General features: G+C 35.8%; 1 protein-coding gene across 10 annotated transcripts in view; it reads left to right on the top strand.

Annotated features, from left to right (window-relative positions):
* The window catches only part of OSBPL1A (oxysterol binding protein like 1A), a 243,936-nt gene that overhangs the window by 104,133 nt on the left and 121,388 nt on the right, over positions 1 to 18,415 (top strand). For all 10 annotated transcript variants that reach the window (XM_072735104.1, XM_026006517.2, XM_072735109.1 and 7 more), the window contains 3 exons: positions 2,589 to 2,687; positions 3,888 to 4,010; positions 10,364 to 10,445. In XM_072735104.1, the coding sequence (XP_072591205.1) occupies positions 2,589 to 2,687; positions 3,888 to 4,010; positions 10,364 to 10,445 (304 nt within the window). The remainder of the gene's footprint in view (positions 1 to 2,588; positions 2,688 to 3,887; positions 4,011 to 10,363; positions 10,446 to 18,415) is intronic.

The following is an 18,415-nucleotide window of genomic DNA, read 5'->3' as shown; positions in this document are numbered from 1 at the left end:
TGTCATTATACTTTAATTATTAAATATGATTTGCCTTAGTTTTTGAACATTTTTCTGAGAGTTTTTTTTAAATGTCTGGCTCAGGGCAGCCCTGGTGGCTCAGTGGTTTACCGCTGCCTTCAGCCCAGGGCCTGATCCTGGAGACCCAGGGTCGAGTCCCACATTGGGCTTCCTGCCCAATGGAGCCTGCTTCTCCCTCTGCCCGTTTCTTTGCCATGGGCTTCCTGCCCGTGGAGCCTGCTTCTCCCTCTGCCCGTTTCTCTGCTCGCCCCCCCACCCATGTATCTCTCATGAATAAATAAATAAAATCTTTAAAAAAAAATGTCTGGCTCACTTGCCAGTTTGTTGCTTGGCTCATTATATTTAGACCTCATTTTCTGTGATGTTGGCTTTTCCTGATTGCTTGCTACCAAGATTGCTGTTTTTTGACAAAGCCCTAGGCTTGGAATTTTCAAGACCCTATTCTAAATAAAGTCAGCTTCAGTATTTAAAGCTTGCCTCATCATGTTACAGTTAGCCACAGAGCTAGGAGGAGAGAGGGTAATGGAGCATACTCAGGCTAAAACTCCATCCATATCTACTATTCTTACTGAGAGATTCAGTAGATTTTTCTTGAATAAATGCTTTTCAGTATGTTGTCTTTCATCAGTTTTCAGTGTTGGGGAATGGTTGTTTTATTTGGTATTGCATTAAATATATAGATTTACTTGGGAAAGATTGTAACTTTAGCAATATCAAGACCTCTAAGGTATGAACATTTTTATCTCTCCTTTATTGAAATCTTCTTTAATTTCCTTCTGTAGTATCTTATATTTTATGCTAAATTTATTCTTGCATGTTTATTTTTTGAAGCTGTTGAGAGAGACATGAAGATATCCAGTTATGCTTGTGGAATTGTCCATTTCTCAGTTATTGATCACATACACACCAATGTTGTCTTCCTGGCGAATTTACCCTTTTATTATTATATGGTAGCCCTCTTTATCTCCTGTAATATATTTTGAAATCTATTTTGAAATCTACTTTGCCCAACATTAATATAACCACTCAGGCCTTCTTAGGCTTATTGTTTGCATAGTTATCTTTTTCTATTCATTTCCTTTTAACTTATATATCTTTATTTACTATCTGGTGTAGATAGTATATATGGGTTTCTAGTAACCATTCTGAAAATCTTGCCTTTTAATTAGACTTCTTTTGAGAATATGTTCCACTTTCTGCTTCATATATCAGGTGATTTTGGATTGTATCCCTAATGTTATGAATGTTAAGTTCTGGGAATTCCGGTGTCTGTTATTTTTCTCTGTTAAATATTATTTCCATTGTTTGAGCAGGTCATTTTCTTAGCTGGATTTAGGTTGTAAACTCTATTACTTGGGTGGCAGCTCTGGTCTGCATTTAGATAGGTTGTACTTAAGTGACTGCTTTGAGTCTTTTCTCAGCTGTGAACAGAGTTTGGGGATCCCCTTTTTCCCTTGGAAGATTACCTGACTCTCCTTAGCATTTATGGGTCTCTGGCTTTCCTTTATTTATTCTCAAAGGCAGAAAGACTGTGGGTTTTTCCACCTGGGCCCATGCTGCTTTTGTGCCACCCTGTGAACTGCATGTCTCAGTTGAAAAACTTGGGGATGGCAACTTACTTGCATAGTTAGTTATTTTCTTTTCTCCAAGAGCATGTGCATTCCCTGTCAGAGTCTGTCAACTTTTGTTCACTCTCCAGTTCTCCAGCAGTTGCTTTTTTTTTTTTTTTTTTTTTTAAAGACTTTATCCATTTTGAGAAAGAGCGAGTGAGAGCATGAGCAGGGATGGGAGGGACAGAGAGAGAGAGAGAAAGAATCCCAAGCAGACAACACACCCAGCATAGAGCCCAATGCTGGGCTCAACCTCATGACCCCTAGATCAGGACCAGAGCCAAAATCAAGAGGCGGATACCCAACCAATGGAGCCACCCAGGCAGTTGCTTTTTATAGTTGTTTTCTGCAAGGAGAGTGGTACTCTTGTAGGGTCCTGAAGTAGAAGTCTGTCTTTCTCCATTTTTAAATCTCCTCACTTTTTAAACTTATATTTCAATGAGACATATTTTCTTTCCTCCCCCCTCCACCTTTTTAAAAATTAATCTCAGATGTGCTTGTTCTTTTACACTTAGTTCAAATATTTTGTACACTCAGCTCAAAGAAAAGGTTCAGGAGAATGGTATGAATAGGAAATAGGAGCTGTGGTATTTAAAGGGTTTTATAGCCTAAGTGCATGCTAAGATTTTAAATATAAAGGATAAAACTAAAACTACATACGTAATGGACTATTAGTATTTACTTTGAGTAACTAAGAATGTGAAAGCCAGATCTTATCAAAGATAAGCTGAAATGCTTGTGATATTCCCAGTGCATCATTTTTCCCCCCAATTTTTACCAGTTTGTATTTTAAATGTTCAATTGGATATAATTAAGTTGTTAATACTATTATGTATTATATGTACTGTTTTTTATATATGTGTGTGTGTGTGTGTATGTACATACATACATACATACATGTTGGGTTCTATTTTATGTGCATGAATGATATTGTTTTACTGACTTCTTATATCCAAGGTAAAATCCACTGATAGCTGCCTCTTCTTTATTAAATGCTTTGATGACACTATTCATGGCTTCAGGGTTCCTAAGAATAGCCTTCAGCAGTCAAGAGAGGTAATTTTATGGATTCACTTACCTTTCATAAAACTTAATATTTAAAAACAAAGAATATAAGATCAACTCAATATTAATGTCTAAAATCTTTTTGACTATCTTTTTAATGGCTATTATATGAAGATTGAAATTTTGCTTGTGAAAATTTCTTTATCAACATGTATCTACAGGTATTATCTGTTCATAATTATTTTTATTACTTTGATTTTGTGACTGTAAGGGGCCCATGCTGGTTTTGGGGGAAAAAAAAAATCCTAAATGATTTTGTAGTCTGCCTCTTAATTTATAGGTGCAGAAGCTGAAGCCAATAAGAATGAAATGCTCTCTCAAGGTCACACAGTTTACAAGTGACAAAATCTGGCTTCAGCTTAGGGGTTCTGATTTATTACAGTATAGCCTCTGTCTTCCTTTGTGGTAAATTGAATAGCAGCATCAAGCAGGAAAATTGAGATTTATGGGACAGAAATTCATAATGCAGTTATTTAATGGAGACTCCATATTCCTTAGATTAAAGGAGTATCTGTAGACCTGTCTTGTTTTTGTAAATCACGTAAGGGGTTAAAACAATCTGTTTTCCAAAGTGGTTAACTTTGGCCTTGCAAAGAATCCTAAACAAACTAAATCCTGACTGTCTGACCATATAATAAAGTGGTAAAATTTGACCTTGAGAAATGCTATAAGAAATGAGGAGGAAAAAAAAAAAAAAAAAAGAAATGAGGAGGAAGTAACACAGATATTTTTAGGGCAAATATTTTTTGTGAAATCACTGATATTTTAAAAACAGTAAAAGCTAAAGCATCATGGCAGTTGTTGGCTTTCTTATGACTCGATTGCAAGTCAGTAGAATTATATTTCTGAATATATTGGTATACAATAGCATATCCAACAGTGTTGAGAACCTATAATTTTAAGTGAAAAAATTTCCACTCATTACTCAGTTTTTATAGTGTGTGTATTAATATTATTAAATATGTAAACTTAAAGATATATTTTTAAAGTATTAGGAAAATTTTTTTTATCCAGAACTGTAGACAAGAGACATGCATCATTATTTTGTTGTTGGTTGGTCTGGGTTTCCTTTGGTTTTTTGAGCCTGTAATATTTTCTCCGTGTAAATATATGCTTTCCAAATCATTGTCCTATTATCTCTTTTGAGTAAAAATGCATTTCACTTTTATTTAAATTCTTGTATTATTTCAGGACTGGCTGGAAGCAATAGAAGATCATTCTGCTTATAGCACTCACTACTGTTCCCAGGACCAGCTGACTGATGATGAAGAGGAAGATACAATTTCATCTGTAGACTTGAAAGAATCCTTAGAGGTATATAGAAAAACTGAATCTAACTTTTATAGCTAACTCTGTCACCAAGAATTTTTTTTTCAAATGTGAGGTTTTGAAATTAAGAAATCTGACAACAATGGAAATAGCATTGCTCTTTGTCCAGTAATGTTTTATGCTATTTATAATGTCTATTATGATGATACTGTCAAATGTCTCTATAGATGATGCTCTTAAGTTATGGGCCTGTGCCTATATGTATCTTTTTTTGGTTAAAATTTTTCCATTGCTATAATCAGATTGTCATTCTGTTTGAAAACTGCTGCCAGCAGGGGGAGCATTCAGAGGTGGACTTGCTGCCCTTTATGACTTCACTGCATATTTCAGTTTAAATAGTGCAGCCATAGTGATACCTTTCCTGGCTGGTAGTTTCATTTAAAATCACTTGTAATCTGTAACTTCATTGATTAGAGGTAAGATAAAGCATAAGTAATCAAAAGACAGGCCTTTATATGAAGTGACATCAATATCTTAGTCATAGAGAAATACCAGCATATGTTATTGAGATGAAATAGGTTTTTTTTTTTCTGGCCATCAGTTTTCTGGCTGTGCCATTTAAATGGGAATTGGATGGAGGTGGAGGGGAGTGCCTGGGTGGCTCAGTCAGTTAAGGTCTGCCTTTGGCTCAGGTCATGATCCCAGAGTATGCTTCTCTCTCTGCCTACTTGTGTGTGCACACTCTCTCTCTCCCTGCCTCCTCTGTCAAAGAAATAAAATCTTAAACAAAAAAAAAAAATGGGAATTGAGTTTAGAAGAGTTAGAACTACAAAAGGATGATGGAGTTTCAATACAAATAATTATGTCAGAACATACCAAGTTGCCTACTAAATTTAATCCTTTTTTTTAAATTAAATAAACTGCTTGCAGGATTTGAATGTTTCTAAATCAACAAGTTTAAGTTTGCTAATACTTAAGGAGTTTTATTGACTTAAGGACCTATAAACTTAAATAAGAAAGATTTTGGCTTTTTCGATCCCTAATCTTATTTTATGATAGAACTTTAAAAAATTTGAGCTCTTCCATGTTTTGTTGAAGACATTCCCCAGAATTTATTGACACTCACTTTGCCAATAATACTTCTAATTTTTAAAGCCTAATGTGTAGCGTGACAACGTAAACAATTTTCAGATCCGTGAACTTTGCAAAAGTAACACCTACTAGAGCATCTAAATAACATTAAAACTGTTTGGGTAAGTATAGAAAGTTTAAATATTTATGGCCAAAATCATGACACAAGTTAAAAAAAAAGCCAAAAACTGTACTAAATATTTTAAGTTTTAGTCAGTATTCCCTAAGTAAAAAGAAATGCTTTTCTATTTATCTTCAAAATAAGGTAAATGATAAAGCCTGGAAGGACTTACAGAGCATACCAATATCTTTCCTAGGATTATGGTAATTTTAAGACATTTTAAATGGAAACTACCAGGAAAATAAAAGCATACTAACTTGATTTTCATTAAAAAAAACTTTCTTGGGCAGCCCCGGTGGCTCAGTGGTGTAGCACTGCCTTCAGCCCAGGGTGTGATTCTGGAGACTGGGGATTGAGTCTCATGTCGGGCTCCCTGCATGGAGCCTGCTTCTCCCTCTGCCTGTGTTTCTGCCTTCTCTCTCTCTCTCTTTGTGTCTCTCATGAATAAATAAATAAAATCTTAAAAAAAAAAAAAAAGAAAAAAAAACTTTCTTGAAAAAAATGTTTCTTCTCTGGCATAGTTTTCAATTTTTCATGTTATCAACTTCAACTGTACCTTTTATGTTACTATCTTGAATATCATGCTTTTATGTTAACTTTAAAACTATGAAGTTTTTGCCTTCTAGATTTTAGAGCACCTAAAGTCAGTGAGAAGTTATAGTAGTGTTTAGCACTTTCATGTTCTGCAGTTTATAAACCTCTCTCTGTCCAACAGAATTTGAATGCTAATTCTGTGACTCTTTGACTCTATCTCAACTCCTGAAGATTGATCCCAAAATAGGTTAAAATCTGAAAAGAGTATGTTGAATTGTACTGGCTCCTGAATGCCTTCGATCACTGGATTCTTAAGTTGTAAGAATATTATGGGACCTATTTGTGTAATGAGAACTATTCTAGATGTTTATAGACTTTCTAAAGGAAATTAGGAACCCTAGGACTAGCATACTCTAAAACCATCTGAATCGACATAAAACTAACTTTATTTCCTCAGCATAGTTTTGGATAAGACCTTATGGGGGAAAAAATAAATGTCCACAGTGAAAAAGTGACCATGTTATATGATGTTTTTGGTCTCATTTTATCTCCATCCAAAATGAGAACCTCCAAAAGTTGAAAACCATTTTTCTCTTCTCTCTCTCTCACTGCCCTGAGGTTAAGTATAAGACAAATCATAGAGATATCAGCTTATGGTTGTTGCCTAAATGACAACTTGAAAATATTTCAAATATAAAAATGGGAGGACAAATTCAAGCACAGTGTTGGTTGAAATGTACTGTCCAGTATGAAAGCTACTAGACACATTTAGCAATTTTAGTTAATTAGAATGAACTCATTTTAACTCAACATAATTCCAGTGCCCAGTAGTCACATGTGGCTACCACTTTGGACAGTACAGTATAGAATGTTTTCATCATTCTAGAAAGTTCTATGGAACAGAACTGGGATATGTTCTTAGATCTGGGGAGGGGGCACAAGCAAAGAGAGGGTTTCATTTGTTGGTGATATAGGTTGTTGATTCTATAGGATCTGACCTCAGTGTTATAAGGAGTAATGAGAAGATGCTAAATTTTAATCAAATAAGAAAGTGATATGCTTTTCTGATTTAAGAATAAATAATGCCTAATTAAAATGAATGTACAGGAAGATGAATGTACATCCACACAGGGCTAATAAAGATTGGTACATTCAATGCAAGAACCAGACAGATTTATATATATTGATATGTTTAAAATTTATGGTTAAGTGAATAGGGCAAAGTATAAAATGATGTATTTAAAATGCTACTACTTGGGAGAAAAAAAAGGATATATATACACACATTTGTTTTTGTTTTAAAGATTTTATTTATTCATGAGAGACAGAGGCAGAGACCTAGGCAGAGGGAGAAGCAGGCTCCCTACAGGGAGCCTAGTGCAGCACTCGATCCCAGGACTCCGACCTGAGCCAAAGGCAGATAGATGCGCAACCACTGAGTCACCCAGGCATCCTATGGGATGCCTACATTTGTGTAGGCTTAGATCATCCCTGGCAAGATGAGAAATTATTAGCAGTGGTTTCTTTGAGGCTGATAAAGGAGGAAAACAGGGACTCCAGGACTGATATATATGAGATAGAATTGCTTTTTTCTCTATATATTTTCATTGAATTTTTAAATTTTGTTTAAATATCTGTTGCAAAATAACACATTGATATAATGACAGAGCAGGGCCATGATGATTCCCAGGTAACCAAGAAGAATAAATGTGCTATGGACTGACTTAGATTGAGGGAGATGGCTTTGGCTGGAGGTAGAAGCCTTGGAGGTGAGCACTGGGGCACCAGTACTTGTAATCCTGGCTGTTTGCTTGCAAAGAGGATAATGTCATCAGGGTGCTACAATATATTCTTTAAAAAGTTCATGTATAGTAAAATGAATGCATTTTCTGTCTTTAATCTGATATGTTCTGACAAATGTATATACCCTTTGTAACCACCACTTCTCTCAAGATAGAGACTTTTTTTCACCTCAGAAAGGTCCCTGGGGTGCCCTCCTAGGCAGTGCCCTTCACCTCCATGTCAGGCAGCCAACTGATCTGCTTTCTGTCATTATAGGTGGTATCAGTTTTGCCTGTTCTAGAATTTATGTAATAGGAGTCATATTGCATGTGCTCATTGGTACCTGTCTTTTGCTCACGATGTTGTATCAGTGGTTCATCCCTTTGAATTGTTTGGGTAGAGGCAGTCTGCTCTGTTCTTAACCAAATGTGGATTGTCTGTAGCAAATAGCCTGCAATTTATGACCTCTCTCCTACCCTGTTCAGTGCTCCCTAGCCCTTGATAATACACTTTTGAGCTGTTTTTCTAAGCCAGGGATAATAAAGTGGTTTAACATCAAGTTAAACAAAACTGCTGATATCTGGATGGGCAGGAGGAGGAGCAGAAGGCCTGTTGTGAATGTGCTCAGCTGCTCACCTGGGTGCCTCCTGCCCTTTGGGCCTTGTGCCCGTAGATACGATTCTGTTCTTGAGTTCTGTGCCCAGATTACTTAGATTTAAAATGCCGTCACATTTTGGGTATTAGGTCATTGCGCATAGTGGAATCCTGTTTATGTAGAATAAAAAACAAAAGATTAAAACCTAAAATAATGTCTGACATAAGGGGGACTGGCCTAGAAGTTCGGACACCATGCTGGGCTCTGCAAAGAACTCCAGGACATTAACCTTCATAAATGGATTTTTAGGTTTTTCTAACATAACTGGTAGCTGCTAAGAGGAAATTATAGCAAATTGGAGAATGTGTACATTTTATTGTAATGATAACCTCTTTCTGTTCTTTATACCTTTAAAACCACACCCAGTGTTTAGAACAGAAGACACCGTGTACCTAACTATGAAACAATGTATAGATTGAATCTTCTCCAGCTGACCTAATATGTATCTTTTAAAACAAGTAAATCTTTGATCAGGGAAGCTCTTTATAGTAATTGTCAGGTAGATAGGCAAGGGAAAAGGAAAGAGATTCAGGTATTTGAGGATGATGTTAGGGAGAATGTTCTTATCTTTATTACCCCGGGAACTCTTAACCATGTTTATTACAGATAGTCTGCAGATGAAGCCAGTGCTTGCTTTGATGCATCCATAGGATGCATCTTTTACCATAGGAAGAAGAGAAAACAGTAGGATGCAACTTTTACCATAGGAAAGATCCATAGGATGCATCTTTTACCATAGGAAGAAGAGAAAACATAGGATGCAACTTTTACCATAGGAAGAAGAGAAAACAGTAGCATTGACTTGCATATGGCAGGAGGATTAAATATGTAGAGAGTGGAAATGACAATTTCTGTTAATAAATTATGAGTGATACATTTGGTTGCAGTGCCTCCAGATCAACTTTTTTTTTCCCCTGCCTTCAACCTGTACTTATGGGCTATGTCTGAAAAAGTGATTCAGCGTACCATTTCTCTTTCTGTGGTGTTTTAAATTTGTAGTCATAGGTATTTTCCCCCTTGAAAAAAATGAATTATATTTTTATAGTTGTTAGAGCTCTCAACACAGAGTAGTGTAGATTTTAAGGAGAACATTGCCTGTCACTAATGTGGTACCATGAATAATTCTGCTGTGGTTGAGCTGAGCTTCATAAACACTAAAAATTTTATAAGGTGAAAAAGGAGAAAAGGCTACTTACCTGTGTCACTTGTCATGTAGGACTGATTTGGGAGGAGCAGAAATGTTTAGTGATGAGCCAGTTGGTATTAGGAGTACAAAGTGGGGGGGGGGTGGAATTCATAAGGATAAGTACATTACTCTATCTACAAAAATGTGATTCTAATATTAACAAACTCAGGGTTCTCAGAAAAAATATTTTTTATTGCCATAACCAACTGACTCTACAAAAATAATTTTCTTGCTTATTTTTCCTCTTAAAAGGGAAACTATAAATAAAACTAACATCAAAATTACACTGTTAATATAATAAATGTATTTACCTGATTTTTCATTTCGGACTTCCAAATCCTGACTAAGATGGGGTGGAACTTCTGTCCTAAAACCCTGTTTTGCTTTTAGGGATCTAAAAATGTACAAATTTCAAGTTACAAGAATGCTTTCTATAATTGACATTATCTTATTTTTATAAGCTTTAACTTACTAGGAAAATGTCCATATTGGTCTGCTTATGTGGACTTAAGTGGCTGAATGAAAATCAGCTTGTGGTTTATAAATATTAGTATCACCTAGATTTTTAGTATCACCTAGATTTTTCTTTAACAAGAACAGTTTTTAAGATATATTCTTAAGGGAAGGCATTTTATAATTCCTCAATGAATTTAATCAAGTCTACAAAAAAGATTAATCGGGAGAAATCTAACTCAGTTGTATATATGATATAATGAGTTCTTAGAAGCAATAAATGCAGTTGGACATTGTTTACATGACAAATGTTGAATGTATTTAAAATTTAGAAACATTTGTTTTTTAAATCTGTATATGATTAAATGTAATGTTCAGTTTCTGAGGAAATTTCTTTTTCTCTGTCAGGAATATATCTTAATTATTGTGGTACATCAATGTATGAACTTAAAGTTTTGATAGAGACATTAAAATGTGTATGATAAAAATTCTTTATTAATAAGTTTTAATATTGTTTTTTGTTTTTGTTTTCCCAGAAAGCACAAACATGCCAACAGAAACTAGATAGGGAAATTTCCAACTTTCTGAAAATGATTAAGGAGTGTGACATGGCTAAAGGTAAAAAAAAAAAAAAAAAAAAGTTTGGGGGGCATACTACCAAATAAAACCTACTGTTTAATACAACCCATTATCCCATTATCATAGATGTTGATCCTTTGTAGTTTTGTTGGCTATACATGTTAGATAACTTTCAGTTTTAATTTATAATTATGTTTGATAAGACTATTTTGAAATTTTAAAAAAGCTATTAAAATCATGGAGGAGGCTTGGTTTGTAGTTAATATTTTATTCTTTTAAGAAAAAAAGAAAAAAAGTTAACATTTTGGTGCAAAAATTTATTTTCGCTACATAATGAGAATCCTACTTATGAATCCCAGAAGACTTGGATTTTAGAATCAGACTGACTTGGTTTGAATTTTTGCACTGCTACTTACCAGTTGTTACTTTGAAGAATACATTTAACTTCTCTAAGCCTCAGGTTCCCCATCTGTATATGAAGGGGTTGGTTGTTCTCAGTCTTGGCCTTCTACGATTCTATGAATGTATATGTGACCTTGACTATCTAGTGGTTAACCTGCCTTTTACTAGTAACTCTTTATGTCTTCAGTCTCCACTGATTATGAATCATCCAGTGTTAACTATAAATACTCCAAAAGTCAAAATAATATATAATACAAAGTCAAAAGTCCAATACAAAAATTACATATTGAGAAAGAAGTATTACATTGTAAGTTAAAAACTGCTTCTTAGACTTTAGATTCCTAACCATTGCTTTAGATTTCAGCTATGATGGGTTTATAAGTACATTCACTGAAATATAATTAATTCACTTGTCTGAGTTTATCAGTTTTAATCACAAACTAGTTTCCCTCTGTAGACTTCTCAGTTCAGTTTATATGTGTCCAGGTAATGCAAATAAATGCTAATGTTAGAATAAACTGAACACAAATATTTTATATCTTTCCAAATGGACCTCAAGCATCCCTTTATGTCAGTTGCATAAACATTTATTTGTATCACTGATGATAGCTTTGAGAATGACAGCAGTTAAGTCATTTGATTATTGAGGGCTGGAATACTATATTACTTAGCACTCTTCATCCCCGATGGACTTTTTAAATAAGAGGAGCTTCATTAGATACAATTCACAGTCTAAAATTTACCTGTGTGAAGTGTATCCTTCAGTGGTTTTTAATATATTTACAGATATGCAACTGTGACCACCAGTGAGCTTTTAAAACACCATCTTCAAGAACCATCAAAAATAAAAAAAGATACTAATGACATCTTAAAAGATGTAGAAAATTTCCAGAGTTAGATGAAATATAAGGATTAATTCCTTTAACATGGACCAAAGAAAGAAATTACATTAGAACTACAACCAACCAAGTTCTTTTCTTTTCTTTTTTTTTTTTTTTTGGTTCTTTTTTAAACTTTGAGTCAGATCTCTTGGTTCAGATCTATTTCATGTTAGTCATGACATGTCACTCATAACGATGGTATGCATCATTTGTGTTTTTAGAGATGCATAATACTTACTATCACTAAAGAGATAATTCATTTTGAACAGTGCCATCTGGGAAACTTCAAGATGTTTATGTTCTTACAATGTTACTTCATATATCTACAATGAAACTCAATGGATTTATACACAAAAAATTATAAATATTATTTCCTGAAAGATGAATGTAGATAGGTAAATCTGCATGTTCTTTTTTTTTTTTAATTTTTAATTTTATTTATTTATGATAGGCACACAGTGAGAGAGAGAGAGAGAGGCAGAGACATAGGCAGAGGGAGAAGCAGGCTCCATGCACCGGGAGCCCGATGTGGGATTCGATCCCGGGTCTCCAGGATCGCGCCCTGGGCCAAAGGCAGGCACCAAACCGCTGCGCCACCCAGGGCGCATCCCATGCAGGGATCCCTGCATGTTCTATAAATAGTAAATAGGATTAAGATGATTTCACCAATGGGATTAAAGAGTTGATGGTAACTCGGTTACCTCAATGCCAAGAGATTGTACAGAGTAATCTTGCACCATGTGTTTTGTTGCTGATAGATAGTAGCTGATAGATACATATTCTGCTCCAAACTGTCTACATAGTTTGCCAATAACTTCTTAAAATGAAAAACTAAAATGTCTGTGAACAGAATCCAGGCCTTGTGGTTGTGATTGTTAGTTGTCTTCTATTGCTACAAAATTATGAACTTTAGTTTACTTCCTACTCCCTTACCACTTATTCCAACTGTTTTGGCTCTGTGTCCCCTTAAATCCAGGTCTCTGCAGCAGCCTCCCCTGTGGTGTCCTTTCATTCTGTCCTTAAAGGGAATCCAAAGGCTTTTAGGAACTCTTACAGCTCAGATCCTGTGAAATACTGCACTATTGCTGCCAGATTAATTTTAGAACGGTACTATTTTGATAATTTGTTTTTCCCCATTGAAAAAAATGTTTCATGGGTCTTTGAAAGTATAGAATAAAATACAAAGTCTTTATCCTGTCATTTAAGGACTTTCATAGCCCAATCACAAACTCATTTTTCAATTACAGATCTTCCTCAACTGTGTCCTAATAAGCCCATTGTAAAGTGAGATTCTCATAAGTTGAAAATGAATTTAATATACCCAACCTACTGAGCATCATAGCTTAGCCTAGTCTACCTTGAACATGCTCAAAACACTTCCAATAGCCAGCAGTTGGGCAAAATCATCTAATACAAAACTTTTTTTTGTAAGATTTTATTTATTATTTGCGAGAAAAAGCATGCACACATGCAAACATGCTTTAGAGCATGAGTGTGGGGGAGGAACAGAGTGGGAGAGAGAGGGAAAGGGAGAGAATCCCAAGCAGACTCAGTGCTGAGCATGGAGCCAGAAGGAGGGTCAATCCCATGACCCTACAATCATGACCTGAGGTGAAACCAAGAGTCAGAGGCTTAACCAACTGAGTGTGTGCCCAAAGCCTGTTTTATAATAAAATGTTAAATATCATGTAATTTATCAACTACTGTACTGAAAGTGAAAAGAGAATAAATATCTTGAGTACAGAACGGTTTTATTAGTGGTTTACTCTGGTGATGATTTGGCTGATTGGGAGCTATGGCCCCACTGCCCTGCATCACAAGAGATATTCACACTGTGTACTGCTAACCCAGGCAAAGATCAAAATTCAGAATTTGAAGTATGTTTTCTACTGAATCTGTTTTGTGTTCATACCACCATTAAAAAAAATCCTAAGTCAAACCACTGTAAGTTGAAGACCATCTGTATTCATTCTCTGTTTTGGTCCAAAATATCTTCTCTTAATACCTTATTTCCTTAAACCTAATTTCTATCTGGATTAATCCCAGAATTTATATATCCAGCATTGGCAACATATCCTTCAAGGTTCAGTGAATGTGGTACTAAAACCTCTACTCTTTTAGCTTTATCAAGAGCTTGATTACAAAAACAAAATCACCCAAGCTAATAAAACTTTTGGAAGATTTTCTAAAGGCCAGTAGTCTGTTCTTCCATAAAACTCTATTACCTACCATAGAATTCTTGGAAGTGGAATTAGTGAGTTAAAGCATATTAACATTTGTGTGCCTGTTGATATATTGCTAAATTACTTTCTAAAAAAGACTTTAATAGGTCAGCTTCAATACATACACTTTATTGCATGTTACTAAATGTATGTAGTGAGTCCCTGGTTAAAGAAAGTGGAATGAATATTTTGGCAAATTGAATTTAAAATAAAAATAAAAAATAATGGGAAATATAATTTTTTAAAAATAAAAGATTAGAATGATTTCAGTTATTTGAAAGAAAAAAATCTTAAAGGAAAAGCACTTTTGTTTAACCTACTTAAAACTCTGCTCAAAATCTCAGTTTTGAGTAAACACACTTCTCACTTCCTTCACTGTTGCTAATGAGGCCCAAACCATCATTGTCTTTCACACAGCGTGGAAACAGTCTCCTAAGTGGCCCTCAGATTCTACCCCTGCCCCTCCCATCCTGGCCCCAGGGACCCTTTAAGACATCAGTGTATAAGGTTCTTTGCTCAAAACACCTGGTAGATTACAGGTCATCTAACTAAGAATGGAAAACAAACTCCTTCTAATAACCCCCACACCCTTCTAGTCCTTTTTGACTTCTCTGTCCTGATCTTCTAGTTGCCTCTGCCTACTCGTCTTCCAGCCTCACTGGCCTTCTGGCTGCCCCTCGAATAGGCTGGCCGTACTCCTGCCTCATATCTGGGCCGTGCTAGCCCTCTGCCTGGAAGTCTTTTCTCTCTGATACTCATGTCCTCACCTACCCTAGTGTTTAACAGAACCTTCTGGCTATAGACTACAGACTTCTGATTGGACTCTGCAAAAGGGAGACCCTGTCAGGGGATTAGTGGAGGGGGTGAGAACAGTCAGGTGTTGTCCTCCCTCCCCTTAGCCTGGCTGCCTGGGGTATAATAGCACCATTGGCTTCCTGCCCCTGTCTGAAGCCCTCCCCCCGCCCAATCCCACCCCACCCCCCACAACTCCAGCTCCTGCTTGGCTAAGAGATACTGTCCAGTCCTTTTGCCTTTCTGTTCCAGGGTGGCAACTGTCTTGTATGCCAGTCTGTTAGTACACTTGCCCTCCCCTACTTTGCGTGTCATCTTTTTCAAAGAAGTTTTCAGGTGCCCTTTCTGTTTGCCAGCCACTTCCTTCCAGGACCCTTACTAATACCTCATTCTGGCCAAACTTGCAACTCCCCTTAACACTTGCTATTTTCCCCTACCTTGCTTTGTTTTCTTCTTTGTCACTTATCAAACTTGCTGTGTGTGGGGGTGGGGGTGGGGAGAGAGTGTGTGTAGTTGATTGTCTCTCCTATTAGAATATAAACTCCACGAAGGCAGGAACTTTTGTCTGTTTTATTTGCCGATTGTCTTCACCTTAATAGTGTGACACATGTGGGCACTTGCCATATATACAGTTGACTCTTGAACAGCATGGGTTTGAATTGCATGAGTCCGCTTATATGTGGCTTTTTTTTTTTTCTTTAATTCAGCACAGTACTGTGAATGTATTTCTATTTTTTTAACCTCTTCTCTCTAGCTTTTACTCCATTGTAAGAATACAGTATATAATACAGCATATGAAATACATGTTAATTGAGTGTATTATCGATAAGGCTTCTGGTCAACAGTAGGCTCTTAGTAGTTAAGTTTCAGGGGAATCAAACATTATATGTGGATTTTGAACTGCAAGGGGGTCAGTGCCCCAACTCCCTTGTTGTTCAAGGGTCAACTGTCTGTTTTGAGTGAATGAAATGAATGACTCCTTACCTAGCTTATAAATTGATAACTTCTTTTGAACTCAGAAACAAGTACTAAATTTGTTTTGTCAAATTACTACATAGATTATACAAGTGAGCACTGAACCTGCTACATGACAGCCATGCAGTCAGTGGTGGGGATACAGAGCCTCTCGCCTCTCTGGAGTTCCCCTTAATCACAATTCTGATAGGATCTTCTCAGGACTGTTTTCTATACTATTTGAAAATAATATAGATATTTTAGGTATGTTTTCTTTATTGGACGTTATATTATTTTTTTAAAGATTTTATTTATTCATGAGACAGAAAGGCAGAGACACAGGCAGAGGGAGAAGTAGGCTCCATGCAGGGAGCTTGATGTGGACTCAATTCTGGGACTCCAGGATCAAACGCCCAGAGCTGAAAGCAGGGGCTAAACCGCTGATCCACCCAGGGATCCCCCTGGACATTACATTTAGCAATAAAAGCATTGTTCAAGTTCCAACTCAAAAAAATCCCACCTCTTCTCAGACTCTGCTCCATTATTCCATCCCATAATAGTTATTCCTTTCTCTGAGTATTTAACATTTTTTAAGTGTCTGGATAATTTGTTTGCTATCTATGTCTTATAACATCCCTAATACCTTTTTATTTTCCCTTAACTCTACTGTAATTCATTTAACACTTGCTGTTTTGAACTTTGTCTCCATTGCAGCCAGTGCAGATTATATAGATATAGACAGAATGGTTTAATAGTACTTGTTTAGTGGGTGATTGCGTTCACCCTGGTCGTCTTAATTTGAACAACAAAAAACATTTATATCCTCATATAGGGACCTCTCAGTTTTTTTCAAGTTACAGTTTTATGTAAAGGTTTTAGAAGGTCAGTTGATTTTTTTTTTTTTTTAAAGATTGTATTTATTTATTCGTGAGAGACACAGAAGGAGAGAGGGGCGGAGAACACAGGCAGAGGGAGAAGCAGGCTCCATTCAGGGAACCTGACTGGGACTCGATCCCGGGTCTCTAGGATCATGCCCTGGGCCGAAGGCGGCACTAAACCAACCGCTAAGCCACCGGGGCTGCCTGGTCAGTTGATTTTTATATGCAGATATCATTTTCTTTTTTTGAGGAGAGAGTACTGATTTTCTTGAGGCATGTATATAATTCCAATTAGGTGTGAAAGTCAGTTTTTAAAATGCCTCTTGGCATGCAGGTTAGCATGTCTCTTATGTACATAGTCAGATGAATTGCCATTTTTTCCTTCACCAAAAAAAACAAAACAAAACAAAAAAAACATAAGGCTTCGTGAAGAGGATGGCATTTGAACTTGGCCTTGAACAAAAAAGGTTTAAGTGGAGAAACTTCTGAATATGAATAATTATTCCAGTATTTGAGGAAGAGGATATATCTTGAACAAAGGTTTGGAGGCAGTAAAGTAAGAGTATTTCTAGGAAAACAAGTATTTTCAGGAAAGCAGTCTGGCTGAAACTGATTTAGTTTATAGAGTGTCTTAAATGTTGGCTAGTGTGGACTTTTTCCATATTAGGGTAACAATGGAGGTCATTTATAATAGGTTTAGTTTGCCAACATAACAAGAAATAAGTATTTCCCCAATAGTTTTAAAACTTACCCAATTAAAAATTGTGTTATCATGAAAATGGCAGATGTGAGCTTTTTATATATGTCTCTAAAGTTAAGCTCTTCACCTAAGATCTTCTAGCATCTTTCCTGAGTTCAAAACTTTTTTTGCACAAAAATATGACATTTTTCCTCCAAATTAAGTGTCCAATTCTTATAGTAGGCCAAATATGGTTACATACTGGTCTTTTTACATTTGTTCATTACAACTTCATCTCTAATAATTGGCTAAAATATATTTGCATTGATTCCCAGTTGGTAACTTTTCTAGAAGCCTGGTGGCTTTACTTCTTTTTATGTAACAATATGCAAACATCATCCTATAAGAAAGAAGCATGCCACTGTGAACCAACTGGCGCCTGATATGCTGCCCTGGCACTAGAGTATCAGTTCTTACATAGACCTACTGTGCAAGTTACAGTTCATTTCAAAATCTTGCTTGAATACCAGAGTATCAGAGAAATTAGGTAACTTGACTCTTTTGGACAAAAGAATTTGATGCACTCTCAATAATGGATTCTTAAAAGTCAGTAGATATTTCTTGGGGTATCTTTTAAAAGGTTACAGGATCTGTTTTATTTAAAATTCTGAAGTTCATAAAAATTTTACATTTAAAATTTCATGCTAATCAACAAGTATATAAAAGTGTTAAATATCCCAAACACTCAAAATTGTAGATGATTAAGCATGTGATGGTATTTAATTGAAAAAAAAAATACATCCATGAATGACTATGCTTGCATCTTCTTACCATTTGTGCCATGAAAGTGGAAAATTACTAGATTACCCAGAGCATTTATGGAAGGCAGAGGCTGTGCCTGATTTTTTTGTACATCCCCTCACCGTACTCAATCCACAGCTCTGTGTGAGACATCTGTTGAGGTACTATTTAAGTCCTATGGCATCTGGCATATGGTATTCTTTTTTGCTATTTAGCAACTATAGAATAAATCTTCACAATGTGTATCGAAGATTCAAAATGAAAAATATGTAAAATCAAATTTATTTTAGGATATAGTAGTTTTCAATTGTTTGGGTGTTCTTTTTTGTTTGTTTGGGTGTTAAGAATAGGTAACACTAGGAAACTATTCCATAAAATGAAAAATAGAATAAAATGACAT

The sequence above is a fragment of the Vulpes vulpes genome, chromosome 13, assembly GCF_048418805.1.
Source record: "Vulpes vulpes isolate BD-2025 chromosome 13, VulVul3, whole genome shotgun sequence".
Classification (NCBI taxonomy): domain Eukaryota; kingdom Metazoa; phylum Chordata; class Mammalia; order Carnivora; family Canidae; genus Vulpes; species Vulpes vulpes.
Note: the sequence above shows the minus strand (reverse complement) of the source record. Positions and strands in the feature narration are given on the sequence as shown.